The sequence below is a fragment of the Podarcis erhardii genome, assembly GCF_964252035.2.
Source record: "Podarcis erhardii genome assembly, chromosome: 5".
In the NCBI taxonomy this organism is placed as follows: domain Eukaryota; kingdom Metazoa; phylum Chordata; class Lepidosauria; order Squamata; family Lacertidae; genus Podarcis; species Podarcis erhardii.
Window position 1 is genome coordinate 65,897,208 of NC_138509.1, and position 18,220 is coordinate 65,915,427.

Genomic DNA, 18,220 nt, shown 5'->3' on the forward strand with positions numbered 1-18,220 from the left:
GTTTTTGGCAAAAGTGTTGTGGAAAATAATAGCATTGTATCCTAAGAACTGTCCTATTTATCCTGAAACAGTACTTTTAGAAAAAAAAATCATAGCAAATGCGGTCACAGCAACATATATTCAGGGAGCAGGGACAGTTCCAAATATACTGTATACAGAATGCCTTGAGTCTGACTGGCTCTACTTTTCTCTTCCTGAACTTCTTAGGCAACCTACTAACATCTGCAGCTAAAAGGACCCCAGGCAGCTGGGCTGGGAAAAATCTCAGCCCAAGACCTTCTAGGTCCACTGGTGGCATTGGGTTAGATCAGTGGTTCCCAAACTTTTTTCTGGCCATGCCCCACCTAAGCATCTAAACTCCTGATTGCCCCCTACATGACATATAATTCTTATTACTCAAAAAGTGAACTCCTATTCATGTGGAGGAAGCCTAAAAGGCCTATTAATAACTCATTCTTGAATTGCCCCCCTTAAAAATCAAAATTTCCCCCATGTGGGGCTATATGAACCAGTGGTCTGACTCAGTTAAAGGCCTATGTTAATAAGCACTGTACAGCGCATAACTGGAGAGTATGTAGAAATGCCTTTTAACTGTGTTTTCAGAATAATTAAGAAGTGCAGATTTCTGAGAGAAGCAGTGAACTTTTCATAACAGGTTATGAACTCCCACTGGGCATAGTTTAGGGAGGATAGTTCTTGTTTCACTCCGGGGAGCAGACTGTGTGTCTCTTTAAGGTGCCTGCAGCCTTCTACGCTGGTGATTTTCTTTCCCATTTCTACTTGCAGAACGAGCTTACTGAAAATATATCTATGATTAAGATGAATAATGAAATGGGACCACCCAAAAACTACTACAAAGAATGTGCCATTATCCCAGAGGAGGGTGGGAGGACTCCTCTTCATATTGCATGTGAGAGGGAAGATGATTATGAGGTAAGTGATAGCTGTGGGAATCTTTCTTCTTCAACCTGAAAGCTCTTCTTCACTAACTTGTGTAGTCTTCAGGTGTTACATTAGTAAGGAATTTATGTTTTAAAAGAAGGAATCACATATTTCCAGCTTCTTCAAACATATGGAAATGAAGGGTCTGATAATAAAGCCTGAAGTCCAGTAGCTCATGCACCCCTCCTGCTGTATTAAAACTAATCCTTAGTATGTATATATGGGCAAAGATCTGCAATCGCTGTTGGCTGACCAGGAGTCTGAATTGGTTGCCCCAAAGTGAGCACATAAACCGTTTACTGTCTTTTCGTTAGACTTTAAAATTGTTTTAAATAACAGAAATGTATCATTAAACACATTCTGAAAATACAACTCAGTATACCACTTTTTCTTTTCAAATGATACAATACTGGTTTCTTTTGTAGCATGAAACAAAACCTCGCAGATCAAATAGGCTTGCTTGCATCTGCATGTTTTGAATGGTAATTACTCAGTTACAACTGTAGTGTAGTGTTGGACAAGGACCTCGGAGATCAGGGTTCAAATCCCCACTAAGCCATGAAGCTCACTGGTTGAACTTTGTCCAGCCACTGTCTCTCAGCCTAATCTACCTCACAGGGTTGTTGTGAGGATAAAATGGGGAGAAGGAGAACCATGTACCTTGAGCTCCTTGGTGGAACGGTAGGATATAAATATGATGATGATGATGATATGTGTTTGTGTATGTGCCTAAACACACACAGGCTGACTTGACTGAACAGCCTTAACCATTGCCTTAACCATTTTGTAACCCTTTGAAAAGTTGTTGTTGTTTTAGATAGTTTTTAATCCGGATGGTCCCTTGCTGGAACACTTAATAATGAAGAGCTCAGATAGTTATTTACAAATCAAAATATGTGCTATAAACGTCTCTTAGGCATTCTCATTGTTTCAAGGACTTTTTTGCTTTTTAAAAATATTTGATTTGGTTGTTTGAATGCTGCTTACTCTGTCTCCATTGCATGTCTCCCCAATTTACCCCTCCCCCCACAAAGATAAACATCAGATTGCTATTCATTCTGCTGCAATGATAGTTCTCCTACTCATTACATCGGGACAGGATATTATGCTTTTGGCAGTGTATCAGAACTATGGTGAGGGCAACAATGGAGCAGTCACAAACTTTGACCGCTAGAGGCCCTTAGCAGTTCATTAAATTAAAATGCAGCATCCCCTTTCTAGTTTGGGAAAAGTCCTGAATACTGCTTTAAGTAAAAGTTCAACATTAAGGACCAAATAACATTTATTTTGTAGTCTGGAGGGACCAGCACAGCTAATATGAAAGATTACTGGTTAAATTCTTATCCAGCCAGCTACAAGTGGGCTGTCATATATAACTAGAGCCAATCTGGCAGTTTCTTTAGCTGGCTGCCTGCAGTCTAAGAACTGTTTACATAAGTGGTTTTCTTAGGAAGAAGGAGAAATACAATTTGCTCTGTTTTCACATTACACAAGAAGTTTGCATAGCAAATTTGTGAGACAGTTCTGCATCTGCTGTTCCTATGTAACATGAGAGGCAATCCTAGGATTGGGCTGAAAGCATGCAACAGCTTTAGAGGTCCTTCTTGCCCTTACTCTCCTTCAAATGGTGGTCTCATTGCCCATTCTGCTGCATTGCCATACAATGACAGGACCTATGGCAGGGTTAAGCCACCTAAGCCAGTCTTGGAACAGAGAGTAAGTGCAAATATGATGTTGTTATAATGGAGGCATCATCTAGCTTTGGTTACAACACTTGTCTAGACTTCTGACCGCAACTGAGACAGGACCAAGCTAGATTTAACGTAGAAGTTACATAATGGTGGCTCTCTTGTGGATTTTTAAAAAAGTTAATAGCACTTGTGTATGTGTTTGTGGCAAATAGGTTGACAGAGGGAGAGCAGTTAATCCTTTCCACCCAGGCTATTTTCCTAATTTAAATCAATATCTAAAACTGCTATTTGACCTAGAAGGGCAAACATATTGAGAGACCTATATGTCTCCCCCATGGGGCGAACAGTTTGGGTGCAGAATGCAATTTGAACTTTTATTCAAATTTTATTTTATTTCTGCATTGCAAGGGGTTGGACTAAATGACCCTTCGAGTCTCTTTCAACTACAATTCTATGATTTTATGAACTAGAAAGCAGCCTGGGGGAAAGAGTTGTTTCTGCTTTCCTTCAGCACTGAAGTCCTGTTCTGGATCCCTTCTCTGTCACCTGCTGGTCACTGTTATGTTTGTTTGTTTGTTTGTTTTAGGAAGATCTTTGTTTTTATCCAAACCTATTGTATAGGATCTGTTGTATAACAAAAACTCTGGGTCTTATGGCCTGCTTTAATAGAATTTTCAACTTTAAAGGGCAAAATACTCCCTTTGAGATGAAAGCAAATCGAAGATCTCTCAGTTCCAGAACTGTACAGAAAGCAATTATACATTTGGGGAGAAAGCTTTTGGAAAATCTAGTTTCCAATTTTAGACCTGAATGAATGTGAATAGCTTTGACACTTCTTAAGTCTCATTTTTTTCCTCCCCATTTCCATTCCTATTTTCTATCTACTTTTGGAGAGCTTGAATAGAGTGGTGGTTGAAAAGAGATATGATGGGAAATCATTATCTCATTGAAATTACAATAGATAGTAAACTCTATAGGTTCAAGAGGACAAGTCCTTGTGAGTTCAGCTGGACTTATTTTCAGGTAAATGGGCATGGATTGTGACCTCAGGCCAGCTGGAGGGATAGCAGGTGATAATTTTTATGTGGTAGAAAATGGGAAATGTTAAATACATTTGAGCACCATATTTGAAGCATTTAGAGATTTCTCATTGAACAATTAAGGTTTTTATTTGTTAATTACAGTTAATGATTGAGTCTTCTGTAGATTAACAGAACTTGGAAGGTCCTATTTAATCAGCTGTATTTGTGTTGTGCCCAATATGCTGTCTCATTTCAGAGCTGATTGCTTCATTGACATAGATTTCTTACTTGGCAGTTTTGTATTACTGCCATCGGTTACGTAAATAAAAAGTCAATAACCCAACTTTACCTCTAATTAACTATCTGTAATTGTGGGCATTCTTTGTTTATAGCAGTTTGGTCCATTTTTTCTTATGTCTATATGAGTAGGTTTAATTCTATACTGTTGGGATTCGTTGCATCAAATCCATAACTTCTGTTATGTAATTCTGAACTGAAACTTATCAGTATGCATGTTGGTAAATACCCAGTCAAATTAGCTTAGTTTTTAACTTCACAATTAGAGATGCAGGCATGTCTTTGTCTTAACATATTTTAAATACGTAATTTACGTTTTAAAAAGTCGATCCATTATTTAAGTTAAAAAAAGTTTCTTCTTTATTGATCATATTTAATTGTATTTTCCTCTTCCAGAATGCAAGCAAAGTTGTTCGTCTTCTTTTAGAACACAATGCAAATCCAAATGTCTTGTGGAGTGGCCACTCCCCTCTTTCTCTGGCTATAGCTAGTGGAAATGATCAGGTATGCTATCTTCCCTCCCCTCCCCTCCCTCCATATTTATTCTTTGAGAAAATCTGCGGACATTGTTGCCACATCAGATGGATGATTCCAGTTCTTATTTAAATAGTAATCAGTTGCAAGTGGACAGTTTTAATCAATCTTATTTGAAGCTTGTAAAAGGGAAAATGTGCATATTATATAACTGAGTTATATATAGTTCTAACCTTTGTCAGAATCTTGCAGGGCTCTAGGAGGTTACAAATCCCTATAGCACAAACGATAAATCACTTTTATAACCTGCCCAGTTTCATAGTTTTGCTAGTATATTGATGCAGACTTCAATATTACCATTAAAAACATTATCGGATTTGGGTTGGAGGAATGAGGACAATGGTAAAGGGCTGTGACTTAAGGCCAAAGTACATTTCATTTTATTCACACGGTTTGGCCTTGTGTGGCTGATTTATTTATTTAACACATGGCTGGTTCAAGCGCCCCTCCCCGCAGGCTGCGCATCAGGATGTGCTATGCAGGGTGGCGAGACTTTTGTTCCCACTGGGGTCCCACTCAGAATCCACCCCCCACCCCCCAAACAACATGCCTGCTATTTACAATGGGAAGAAATTCTTCAATTAGCAGAGCACCCTACTCTGACCACACTGCGGGCAGCTGCCTCATAGAATCATATACAGTTGTACCTTGGATCCTGAACGCCTCGGTACTCAGACGTTTTGCCTCCCAAACGCCGCAAACCTGGAAGTGAGTGTTCCGGTTTGTAATGTTCTTTGGAACTCAAATGTCCAACGGGACTTCCACAGCTTCTGATTGGCTGCAGGAGCTTCCTGCAGCCAATCAGAAGCAGCGCTTTGGTTTCCGAATGTTTTGGAAGTCAAATGGACTTCCGGAACGGATTCTGTTCGACTTCCAAGGGTATGACTGTAATTGGAAGAGGCTTAAGAAGGTATCCAGTCCAACCTCATGCTCAGTACAGCAATCCTGTATCTACAGCATCTTAGCAGATCGCCATTCAGTCTCTACTTAGAACCCCTAGAAACACCTAGTGAAGAACGCACAACCTTCTGAGGCTCCCAGTCTCTCCTACCAAGAGGTTTCTCCTAATATTGACCTGAATTCTGCTTCCCTGAAATTTCCACCCTACAGTATAGTCCTGCCCACTGGAGCAAAAGAGATCAAGTCTCCCATCTCTTGCATGAGAGCTCTTCAAATTTTTGTAGACCACTCTGATGTCTCCCTTTAACCTTTGCTTCTATTTAGGCTAAGCATTCCCTTTTATTTCAACCTCTCACCAGATTCCTCACCATCTGCTGGACATGCTCAGACCTCGACTGCTACTTTTGTTGCAGAAGGTGGTGTGGTGATGGCAATGGAGGTCTTGTTCACAAGGGGAGGGAGGAACCTGGGCAGCCAGTCCTGCTTCATCCATCGAATTAGCCTTGCCCTGTTTCTTAGCCATGCTTGCACCAGCAGCGAGATTAAGACAGAATGACCGTAAATTCTGTTAAATGCTGTTCTGATTTAGCGGATCCTTGAGGTCACATTAAATGGTAACGTGTATATTGAGATGGTTTCCAAGATTTTTCTTTGTGCTGCATTATTCAGGCAGTGGCTGAGCTTCTGGCTGGTGGAGCTGAACCAAATCTCCCACTAGGTCAAGCAGTTGGAAGTGCCCTGTGTGCTGTCGCTAACACAACTTATGAATTTAAGAGGACGCTAGCAAGTAAGATTGCATTGGTAAGAAAAGCGTTGATACCTGCGGGTGGGGAAACAGCGAGAAAAATGGGGCAGCAGAGATGTAGGTGCAAGTGGACCTGTGGAAGTGCTGAGTGGTGCAGAGAGAGGAGAGGAGGTGACTGAGAAAAGGAGTTGTAGAGAGACATATGAGGAGGTGGAAACAGAAAAAGGGGGGCTAAAAAGGGGGGCGCAGACATTTGATGGTGAAGAAGCGAGATGATGTGTTATGGGGTGTGCTGATATACCTAGTGTGCTGTCGAGTGAAGAGAGGGAGGAGGGTGGGTTCGAAGACAGAGGTTCAGAGATCTGTAGTGTTACAGAAAGAGAAGTGTGTGCACAATGTGACTCAAAAGGAAAGAAGATTCCTGATGATGGGTGAAAATGAAAAGGTTTAGGTTGAAATTATTATTTTAAAAAATGCTTTCATGCGGTTAATGTAGTGAAGCGTGCTTTTAAGTTAGTGAGAAACAAAAGAAAAATAAAAGTGGCCCTCTGAATGATTTGAGTTCTGCCTTGCCACCCAAATAACTGGGCAACTACTGAGTCTAGTCACTGTATATCCGCTGTTTGTAAAGAAAGTGTTGTGACCATAACTCTTAACACTGTTTTGGGCTGTATGCGGTACTTAAGGGAGTGGTCGCATGAGCTTCTTGATGGCCTGCATTTATTTATTTATTTTATTTCCCATGTTTCCCCAGATTAATTCTCTAATAGCAGGAGGTGCAGACATGTTGATGCCAATTACTATTGGGGATGAGACAAGAACTGCAGTGGGAACAGTGGTGGACTATGCACATTTCAGAATCTATCAGGTATCTTTTCAGTGCCTCGAACTATAGAAACATGTTAAAAATATGTGAACTTTGCTGCTATAGTTGACAAAAGAAATCAATGCCAAGTGCCACAGATTGCTCTAGCATCTGTTCTCATTTTCCTTAGAACTCAAATTTATCTTTCCATTGACCTTTTACTTCCACAAAGATTTACAGAGATTTTGATCAGACATTGCCTTTGGAAAGAAAATGAATTCACACTTGATTGCAAGGTTCCCTTTAAATTATTATTAGTAGCAATCACCTTACAAGATCAGAGGTTGTGGGTGGTGAAGAGTGATTTTCAGGACCAACTTAATGTGACATAAAGAACATACTTGCCTTTACTGTACATGTTCTTTAAAATGCAGATAACGGCTGATGGCTTGGGGGATGATAGCAGGCATGGAGGGCGAGTTTAACTGTTTTAGAGTTCCTATTTGCATTAGGAGTACCACTTATTTAGCAGAGCAGTGCTGATGGAAATGGCTATGAGGAAAACAAATGCAACTCAAGCTGCATGTACATTTCTTTCCTATGTGTGAACATGTCTTTTGTTCTCTGTCAACATGTGTGTGTGTGTGTGTGTGTGTGTGTGTGTATATATATATATATATATTTGCTTTCGTAGATTTTCACGGGTACAGGAATGCAGGTTTTGGTGTCCTCGGGTGTCTTCCCGTGTAAAAGTTGGGGTGTCTAGGCGACGTTTCGACGAGGTCTCACTCGTCATCTTCAGGCTGGTGCTTTCGGCTTCTTGTTACTGGAACAGAGCAGGATCTCAGTGTTTGAGTTCCTATAAATACTGTAGAGGGGGTGTGGTGTATAGCCTCCAATGTTCTGGGCAGAGAGGAAGTTCCCAGGCTAGTGTGCCTTTTCTTCTTTTGTTCCTTAATTACTTGAGAGATATCTTGAGTGATTTCTTGAGTGATATCCTGAGTACCACTTAGGTGGGTCATTAGGTGTGGATTAGTTGTTAAAGTCTTTGTGTCTTGACCTCTTGAACTTTGTGAAGAGTTTTCCTGAGAAGATGGCTGTACTGTACTTAGTTGTGCTCTGGCTTGGCTTCGTGTATAGGGGCGAGCTGTGGTTTTGTGGCTTGTGTCACAATCCCTACACAGATCTGGCTGACACAAGCCACAAAACCACAGCTCGCCCCTATACACGAAGCCAAGCCAGAGCACAACTAAGTACAGTACAGCCATCTTCTCAGGAAAACTCTTCACAAAGTTCAAGAGGTCAAGACACAAAGACTTTAACAACTAATCCACACCTAATGACCCACCTAAGTGGTACTCAGGATATCACTCAAGAAATCACTCAAGATATCTCTCAAGTAATTAAGGAACAAAAGAAGAAAAGGCACACTAGCCTGGGAACTTCCTCTCTGCCCAGAACATTGGAGGCTATACACCACACCCCCTCTACAGTATTTATAGGAACTCAAACACTGAGATCCTGCTCTGTTCCAGTAACAAGAAGCCGAAAGCACCAGCCTGAAGATGACGAGTGAGACCTCGTCGAAACGTCGCCTAGACACCCCAACTTTTACACGGGAAGACACCCGAGGACACCAAAACCTGCATATATATATATATATATATTTGCTTTCGTAGATTTTCACGGGTACAGGAATGCAGGTTTTGGTGTCCTCGGGTGTCTTCCCGTGTAAAAGTTGGGGTGTCTAGGCGACGTTTCGACGAGGTCTCACTCGTCATCTTCAGGCTGGTGCTTTCGGCTTCTTGTTACTGGAACAGAGCAGGATCTCAGTGTTTGAGTTCCTATAAATACTGTAGAGGGGGTGTGGTGTATAGCCTCCAATGTTCTGGGCAGAGAGGAAGTTCCCAGGCTAGTGTGCCTTTTCTTCTTTTGTTCCTTAATTACTTGAGAGATATCTTGAGTGATTTCTTGAGTGATATCCTGAGTACCACTTAGGTGGGTCATTAGGTGTGGATTAGTTGTTAAAGTCTTTGTGTCTTGACCTCTTGAACTTTGTGAAGAGTTTTCCTGAGAAGATGGCTGTACTGTACTTAGTTGTGCTCTGGCTTGGCTTCGTGTATAGGGGCGAGCTGTGGTTTTGTGGCTTGTGTCAGCCAGATCTGTGTAGGGATTGCAGGGGGGTGCAGCATCCGGAGGTGCCACCATGGATTGGCTACTGGATGGTGTCTGTAATTCATCTGTGGAGAGGGTCTGGGTTTGGGTCTGGTGTGGTTGATTGGTGTTGGCGTTCTGTGTGCCTCTGGATCTGGTGTCAGTTTTTGAGGGGAGGGCTAATTTCCAGATGTCTGGCAAGCGGGATGTGTCGTCACGCTTGTTCATGTTGTGAGGGTGTTTCTCTATCTCGATGGCTTCCATGACACCCCAACTTTTACACGGGAAGACACCCGAGGACACCAAAACCTGCATATATATATATATATACACACACACACATCTCTCTCTCCCTCTCTCTCTGTATGTGTGTGTATTTATTTCTCAATATTTATAATTATATAAAAAGTTATATTTGTCTATCTTTATAATTTGCTGTTTCTGAAACTTGCTTCCAAGTTGCATGTATGACTTGTGCAGTGTATTTCACTGCTTATTACTGAGTTATGAGAGTAAGCATATGCTTGTGAAAAGAAGAGCCCTCATAAGTCATTGCTGCTTTCAAATGACATAGTAAAGTAAGGGTAAGAGGAAGTGTTGGATTTTTACTTTTTACTTTTTATTTGAGTTGGCTGTTGTGTTTCCTGAGCTAGGGAATAGGGCAGGGTTGGCCAGTGTCTGTATTCTTGGGGACTGCTCTATCCACCAGAAAGTGGTCGAAAGGCTGGAAGCCTCTTTTCTTCAACGGACCCGCCTGCTCTGCAAGTAATCTAGACATCACCACTGAGCAATAAGGACACAGCAGTTACAGAGCCCCATGCACTTGGTGATGTCTGGCTGGGGGCTTTTAAGTTCTGTTAAGTGTGCTCCGCTTCCCAAGTAGTATGGAAGTTCCAGGAGCAGAAACTTCTCCGAGCTTCAGTTTCTTTGGAAGGAGGGATCACAGGAGACTCCAGGATGCTTTTGTAACACTTGAGATAATTTACAAATAATAGAGTCGTAGAGTTGGAAGGTACCTTGGAGGTCGTCCGGAGCAGTGCTCTGTTCAATGTATGATGCAACTTTAGCATCCCTGACAAATGGCCATCTGGTCTCTCCTCCAGTGAAGGAGAGCCCCCCACCCTCCCAAGGCAGCCTCTTTCACAGTCAATCTTAAAGGTAAAGGGACCCCTGACCATTAGGTCCAGTCGTGGCCAACTCTGGGGTTGCGGTGCTCATCTTGCTTTATTGGCCGAGGGAGCTGGCATACAGCTTCTGGGTCATGTGGCCAGCATGACTAAGCCGCTTCTGGCGAACCAGAGCAGCGCATGGAAATGCTGTTTACCTTCCCGCCGGAGTGGTACCTATTTATCTATTTGCACTTTGATGTGCTTTCAAACTGCTAGGTTGGCAGGAGCAGGGACCGAGCAACGGGAGCTCACCCCGTCGTGGGGATTCGAACCGCCGACCTTCTGATCGGCAAGTCCTGGGCTCTGTAGTTTAACCCACAGCGCCACCCGCGTCCCACACTGTCAACCTTACAGGGTGTTGAAATGCTAATCTTACTGGCGTCATAGTGGTTTTCCTGTACAACGCTCTCGTGCATTCCCTGCAAATATAACAAGGAAGTATATTTTTGGGAGGGTACAGATCTGCTTCCTCGCCGGCATCTTGTGGGTGTTTGTGTTTTGCAGGATAAGAGAATGCTCCATACACCGTACCATGCCCTATCGCCAACGGAGCGGGAAACCTTCACCAGCCGTAAAAAGTTGTTGGAGTACCTCAGTGAACGGCTTCGAGAGTGCGTCACGTCGAGAGAAAAACAGTGGGATAGAGAGGAAATTCGAAGACTCAAATACGGTGAGGCCAAGCGAAACCTTTGGAAGTATAACGATATATTTAGGAATCTACAGTTTGCTTGTAAGCTTTGAGTTTTCACATTCAATCCTCACCCCCCCTTTTTTTAATCTTTTGACACTGAGACTTGAATGCACTTCAGAATTTGGCATTCCAAGGGTGAACAAGGACATTTAAGCTAAATCAAGAGTAATTTTATTGTACTAAAAAGGAATTGGCATATTTGCTAATGATGCTAAGACAGAATCGATGAACGGCACAATAAGAATAGGTTGAATAATAGAGTTTGAAATTAATAGAATGGTTAAAACTAACTATATATGTCATTCTAAAAGCATGCCTGAAAACATGCAGAAAAACAAGGATGCAGTAAATTTGGGCAGGGAAAGCGGAGGTGGTAGGATCATAGAACTGTAGAGTTGGAAGGGACCCAGTGGGTCATCTAGTCTAACCCCTGAAATGCAAGAATCACAACCAGACTCCCAAATCTCTGCCAAAATGGCTTCAAAAATGCATCTTTATTCTGTGCGGGTGGGTTGGAGAAAAGGGGTTAACATATTTTTTTGCTTCTTTCTGGTAGGAGACCATGGCTTAGTTATATGGGCATGGGGGAGAAGGGAAGGGTGACAGGTGATCATGTCTTGGTTTAACATTTCCAGGAGTCTGATTCTCTTTTGTTTAACTTTAAATTAAATTTACAAGTGATAAGAGAGGGCAGCCAATATTTATAGTGAAGAAGATAGCAATCAGTGCCTTTAGTAGGAAGTGTTGCAACTCAGCTTGTCTGAGTGTGCCCTGTCTGAGTTACTGTAATGGATGTTCTCTCCTTGCCACTCCAGGCCAAAGCAGAACTTCCCTTCTCTGGTGCAGGCTGCTATTCTTAGACCCAAAACTTGATTTCGGGGGTACTAACATTTCCTACTATTGTTGGTGTACTCTCAACACTATAGGAGCTGCACAGTGGTCACGATCCTTATCCTTTACGCATTTTCTGTTTGGTGGTTTTTCATGTACTCTTTTTGGCATCTGCTTAAAATATTTTTCTTTACACAAGCCTGTCCAGATAATGCGCAAGTTACATGCCTTTTCTTTTTAGCTACTGTTTACTGTTGGATATTTTAAAATACATATTTAAATGTTTTTTAACATATATATTTTAACGAACAAGTGATATATAATTTTGGTAAGGAAATAAATAAGGAAGGAAACAATCGATGAAATGAACTCATTAAATTCCAAGATATTTGAAACATTAGTAATTGTTTTCAAGTGTATACACGCTCTGGCTTTAGGTAAAAAAATATTTAATATCTCCTTTTGCATGTCTGTTGTTGTGCAGGAAGAAGGAAATCTGGAGCGGGATCAATGGACGCAGATGCACCCAAGTAAGATCAGCATATAAAAATGTAAATTCACACTGTCCGTATTAGCTTACAGATGTCTATATGGCACGCTGTCTTGCAATGTTTCTCTCTCCCCATTGGACCCACTTGAATAAGCCTAACCACTTTGGCCTGTTCTGCGGCCCTGTACATGTAGTGCTCAGTTAATTTACTATGATGACCTGTTAACAGAGTTTTGCAGGCAACTCCCAAAGTGGTGTGAAACTACCAGTTGGGAGAAAAAAACATTCAGTAAACTGGAACCATCGGCATTTGGGCCAGTTGCCTATAGACAGCATGTGTTGAAGAAACAGACAATTCTTCAAGACTTGCAGGTGCTTAATTGAGAGTGTGAGTTTGCAGCAGTGAATCTAAGATGTTTTTGATAAGAGTAGTACTAGAAATCAAAATGTAAGTAAATAAATTTTCAACGGCGCCTTTCCTAGCTACATAATCACTTACTATGTCCATCCCAACAAGGTAACTTATATAAATATCACAGACGTTGACTTCCACATAATTTCTCTTTTGCAGAGTCTTTAAATATTGCTACCAATGTGGACGATCAGTTGGTGTGAACCTCTCAGTATGCACGCGCTGTTTCGAGATCTACACCTGCAGCAAGACTTGTAAAGTGAAGGCTTGGAATGAGCGTCATAAGAGAGAATGTGTCCTAGGTAGGTTGATTTGTCTGGTTGTGTTCAAAGCAAGGTGTATTCACAACAGTAAAAACAAGAAAGTAGTAAGTATAGGAGCACCATAAGATCTGCTATTACCACAAAGAGCCTTACACTTATTCCCAACCTGTACATGTGGAATTTTGATAAGTGAACTTTGGCATTACATTTTTGTGGGGTTTTTTTTCTAGCTTACTGATTCGGAAACACGATGCATCTCTTTACAAGTTTTGTAACCGATACAATTTGTCAATAACTGTAAAGCATAATCAGACTGTACTGTTCCCTTGAGGATCTTCATTATGCACCTGCAACATGGTGCTCTTTCACAGTGTACTTCTAGGGTGTCATAGAACAGTAGATGTTGATGACAAAGCCATTTTTCACCTTCTCACCCCTTGCTTTTTCCTGTTAGACCTATTGCAGTCGTTAAGAGTCGTCAACAGGCTCATCACAGCTATCTGCCAATCACCCATTCCCACCACCCTTCTGAGTAATACCCCTCCCCACCTTCTCACTATATAGAAAGGTCCGGTGACTTCTGTTTCAGTGTATCTGAAGAAGTGTGCATGCACACGAAAGCTCATACCTAGAACTAACTCAGTTGGTCTTTAAGGTGCTACTGGAAGGATTTTTTTTATTTTTTGTTTTGCCAGATAAGTTACTGCAGAATATAGGCTCTGCAGCTCATTCTGAATTGTGTCATGCATAGGAACATAGGAAGCTATCTGATGTTGAAGCAGATTGGTTGATCCATCGCCCTCAGGACGGTCTCCACAGACTGGCAGTCATTCCCATCCCTACCTGGAGATGCCAGTATCAAACCTGGGGTCTTCTTCATACAAAGCAGATGCTGTACTACTGAGCTACAGCCCTTCCCAAAATTGATTGATTGGTTCTGGAATGGAAGGATATCTAATTCTCTTTGAATAGGAGTGAGTTGAAATGCTGCAGAAAATAATCTGGTTTTATTCAAGTAATTTCTTTTCTTCAAAAATCAGCTCATGTACACATCCTTGCAAGAAACAACTCTATATTTGGGAAGGCAAGTGAACAATTGCCTGGAATTGTGAACCTGTTATTTGAGACACAATGGGCAAAATACAAAGATCAGCAAGTATGAGTTTTATCTCTGCTATGAAAGGAAATACCTGTGTGTGCTGATACTGAATCAACATCAGAATCCACATTTATAAAAAAACAAACCATTTTTTTGTACAGGAAAATGTAGGGACCTTCAAGAGAATGTTACGTTGTGTGTTGGAACTGTTGAGCTCCCGTTTTGCTGTCCTACTGGAAATAACATGAAGTATTGCCAACTTTGCTGTTAAGAGGGAATTCTTTTATTTCCTATGTTTGATTCAAATGTGACTGAATTGTAATGGATTTTGGAAATTATGGTGTGCAAGAGTCTAGACTAGGACTGAAGAGAGAGACTGATAGTATGCAGAGTGACATGCAATTTTGGCTGAGGCACTGCACAAAAAGTCATGGCTACAGCACATAGGTGGTGAAGACAGATGGCTTTATCATAGCTCAACTCCCGGAACACTTGGACTTTAAAATCAAGTAGAAGACTGGTAAGTGAATGGCCACAAATGGTGGTGAAGGCTCATTCATTTGAACTGGAGCAAGAAGAGGATTTCTGCTGCTGCAAAGTGGACCATATATATCTTGTGCAGTGAAGAATGCTAGAAGCAAAGAATTCTATAGATGAATATGATGTGAGTCTAACCATTGTCCCCCCACCCCCCGCCCATAAAGGATACCATTCAGGTCTTTTGGAGTTCCTTTTTTTGTTTACATTTTGCTGATGTGATGAAAAATCAAATCAAATCCTTATTTAGGATTGAAGAGAGGCAATGCAAAGAAGAGATCTGGCCTTTAAGAACTTGTCACAGAAACTTCACATTTGAAAGGAGCAAGCATGGTTGAGATTTTCCCAAACTACTAGAGACAGAACTCGGGATACGTTAATTTTAAACACCAGAAATTCCATGTCTATAGTTAGTAGCAAAGAAAGTCTGAGAAGATACTGACTTCCTCTTGCTCTCTACAGAAAAAATATATGCCATAGACAATATCAATAAAGGCTTCCACATGCTGGACAACACTGTGCATTCTAATACTGCTTTGCTTATGCTAAACTTGCCAGATGGTTGCGGATCTTTTGCCCACAAAGAATTGGATCAAACTTTCATCAGACAGTTTGAAAATCAGGGATGTGATTCATATCAGATTTAGTTACATTTGAAACCATGAGCCTCAGGCAAATGCAGTATCAGGCCACTTAACAAAGGAAGCTGGAAAATAAATACTATTTATAAAGTGTTCCATGGGAACATTCACTACAAACACCACCTAGTGTTACTTCTCAGTATAGGGATACAGAATGGGGCTTCCATGGCTGAGCAATTTTTGAACAGAGTTTTTCAGTGAACAGCATTTCCTCCATTGAACCAACTGGATGATACAGTGAGATCTGTCACACAGAAGAGATCACTGATTGGATAGGACGTAAAGTTCCACTTCAGTTCTTCTAGCCAATAGGATGTGGTTTAAGTGAAGATGAATAGATCATTGGTAGTGATTTTTTTAATTGTAGCTGCTGATTTTCATTTGTAGAATTTCCAGTGATCATTGATGTTGATTGCAGAAAACCTGAGGGTACATTCACATGAAAACCATTGAACAGTATTAATTATTAGCAGCAAGGGATAGCTATGCTGCTTCCACATTATCTACATGGGTACATTCCCATGTTAAATCAGTCAAGAGGTGACACCCCAGAGTTCTCAATTGGCTTTGGTTTCTAGAGAGGGATGAGTCCGAAACAAACATTTCCACAAACAATTCTGGGGTGGAATTCCACATTTCTCTTTTTGAAGAATATTCTTGCTCCTGCTTCACTTTAACTTCCTCTGAGAGAACAAAGCTGGAGTTTAGATACGTTAAGGTGCATTGAACTGAACTGACTGTTCATGTGAATGTAGTCTTAAGAAAACCATTTATGTAAAGAGAAAACTATATCATTTCTGTTTGGCATGCAATGTATGTTGAAGTTATTGCTAAAGTGGAAGCATGTACACTTTAAGAATATATGTAAATGGAACACAATCCTTTGTTAATTCTATCATTGCAATAAATTAAATCTCACCATTTATTTTTAACACTGTATAGAAGTTACTTGTAGCTAGCACTTCCACGGAAGGCACAATTCTTTTGAGGCGTTCATAATGTTGTCTTAATGTTGAATATTCTGAAATGTCTTTGCACCTTGTTTTATTGCTGCAAAAGATGCTAATTCTACAGCTGATTTTTGTGAGGAAGAAGAGAGTACTTTGGAGGGTAAGTAAGCAGTCACTATTAATCTGTTATTTTGTTATTTTGGTTCTGCTTTTGTTTTCCATGGTCAGTAATTGTAACCATCAGCTGCTGATTTTCTTTTTTGCTAAGGTTCTGGGGCTGCTTGCAGTATTATTGTTGTTTATTGGTTTAATTGCTGCAGCCTAGTTCCTGCTTTTCACTATTTTTTAAAATGGTTGGTACTTTTATTGATTTTTTTCATAGTGTAAGCTGCCATGAACATTGCTTGAATAGGTTGGGGCATACATGTATATTGTAAATATAATTTATAATATGAAATATATTATTTCCTTCTTTAGTTGCTTTTTATTGTATATGTTAATATTTTAATTTAAATTAAGGATGTTTTAATGCCCCAATAGAATTGTTTTTGTGTATTTTAACTATGTATTGATTTTATAGTTGTAAACTGCTTAGAAGCCATTTTGGCATATAAGCAGTATCTAAATATATAAATAAAATGCCATTATAGCTAAAGTACATTAGAATCCTACAATCCTTCCAGTGTATTTTCTCTCTGTTGCTGCTGTTATTCATGAGCTTGCATGGTCTTCTTTACATTGAATTGGTGGGAATGTGAGTGCGGTCGGGTGAGGGAACTCAGCTTTCTAAATTCATACAACTCTTTAGGTTAGAATGGACAATGCAAATGTCTTTTTAAAAACTAGGTGGGAGGGAAGCTAGATTTTGCTAGATAGCATAAGACAGACAAATGCTGTTACGCTTGAGGGGGGAAAATGAGCTAGGATGTATGCTTTGTCACGATATACATTTCTAGTAGGGTGATGCCAAATGTTTGCTCGTTTCTGTGGGGGGAAGTATGTGTACAACCAGTGCTTTTGGAGGCAATAGGAAAATTGCATGAGAAAAAACCCTGCCAGTGAGACCCTTCTCCATTTTTCATGTCTGTTTTGTAGTTTTGGAACTTCTAATCAACTGCTGCTTCAGGTTCATTGTTTTATTTGCCCAGGACTTCATTCTCGTCCACTAGAGGATTTCAGCCAATCAAGAATCACATAATGAACTTGTAAACACAATGCACTGTGTTACTAGTCAGATTTTGCTATGTGTACTTATTTCTGAGGGCAAACAAAACTGAGAGTGAACCTACTGCTTCCAGGAATTGTCTCCTGGGTGATCCCAGCCAATGGGGAAGATGAGGACAATTAAACCTATTCAGGGTTTCCTGAACACTTTTGTTCCTTTACCAGCATTCTCTGAAAGATTACCCAAAGGAGGGACACCATTCAGTAGTGATACAAATGTTTGCAAAAGCTATTTCTTGCTGTTCAGCTCGTGTATCTGTTGCTCCTGCTTTGTCAGTATTGAAAACAGAGAAAACACAGTCAAACAATGATCAGTCAATATGTCGGTGTAGTTGTTAGCAACTGTCAGTTGTTAGGCAAGAACTCATTTTCTGTGCATTGTTAGCACCTCCCTTCCCCATTGCAACACGCCTTTCCTTCCCATTTTCTGAAATTGTTTCTAGAAATGAATCCAAGACAGAAGATGTATGTGTGGTGCTATTTTGCCTTGTGCCCTCTTGTATCCCCCCCCCCCAATCCTGTTATTCTAAGCTGCTCAATTTCCGCAGAAAGGGAAGAAGGTTAGAAAAAGATGCAGATGACTAAATAGATGAACACCTTTATGGATCCTGCCTGCCCTCTTTCTCTGAAACATTTTGCCACCATGGGCAGGAGAGAGAGTGACTGAAAGTGGAGAGGAACTCAATACACAATTGTAGCAGGAATTTCACAGAGTAACTTATCTAAAAGCCCACTAGTGGGCAGTGACTAAAAACACATTGAATAATTTTAGTTCCACCTTTGGCAATTCACTGCATTCTTGCATGGGTTTGTTATAAAATTA

General features: G+C 40.7%; 1 protein-coding gene across 8 annotated transcripts in view; it reads left to right on the forward strand.

The window, feature by feature from the left end:
• ANKMY1 (ankyrin repeat and MYND domain containing 1) overlaps nucleotides 1-18,220 on the forward strand; it is a 43,165-nt gene that overhangs the window by 20,387 nt on the left and 4,558 nt on the right. For 6 of the 8 annotated variants that reach the window (XM_081861508.1, XM_081861510.1, XM_081861513.1 and 3 more), the window contains 8 exons: nucleotides 787-933; nucleotides 4,349-4,456; nucleotides 6,056-6,187; nucleotides 6,886-6,999; nucleotides 10,764-10,929; nucleotides 12,266-12,311; nucleotides 12,843-12,985; nucleotides 16,283-16,333. In XM_081861508.1, the coding sequence (XP_081717634.1) occupies nucleotides 787-933; nucleotides 4,349-4,456; nucleotides 6,056-6,187; nucleotides 6,886-6,999; nucleotides 10,764-10,929; nucleotides 12,266-12,311; nucleotides 12,843-12,985; nucleotides 16,283-16,333 (907 nt within the window). The remainder of the gene's footprint in view (nucleotides 1-786; nucleotides 934-4,348; nucleotides 4,457-6,055; nucleotides 6,188-6,885; nucleotides 7,000-10,763; nucleotides 10,930-12,265; nucleotides 12,312-12,842; nucleotides 12,986-16,282; nucleotides 16,334-18,220) is intronic. The other 2 variants (XM_081861509.1, XM_081861512.1) reach the window with 1 other exon arrangement.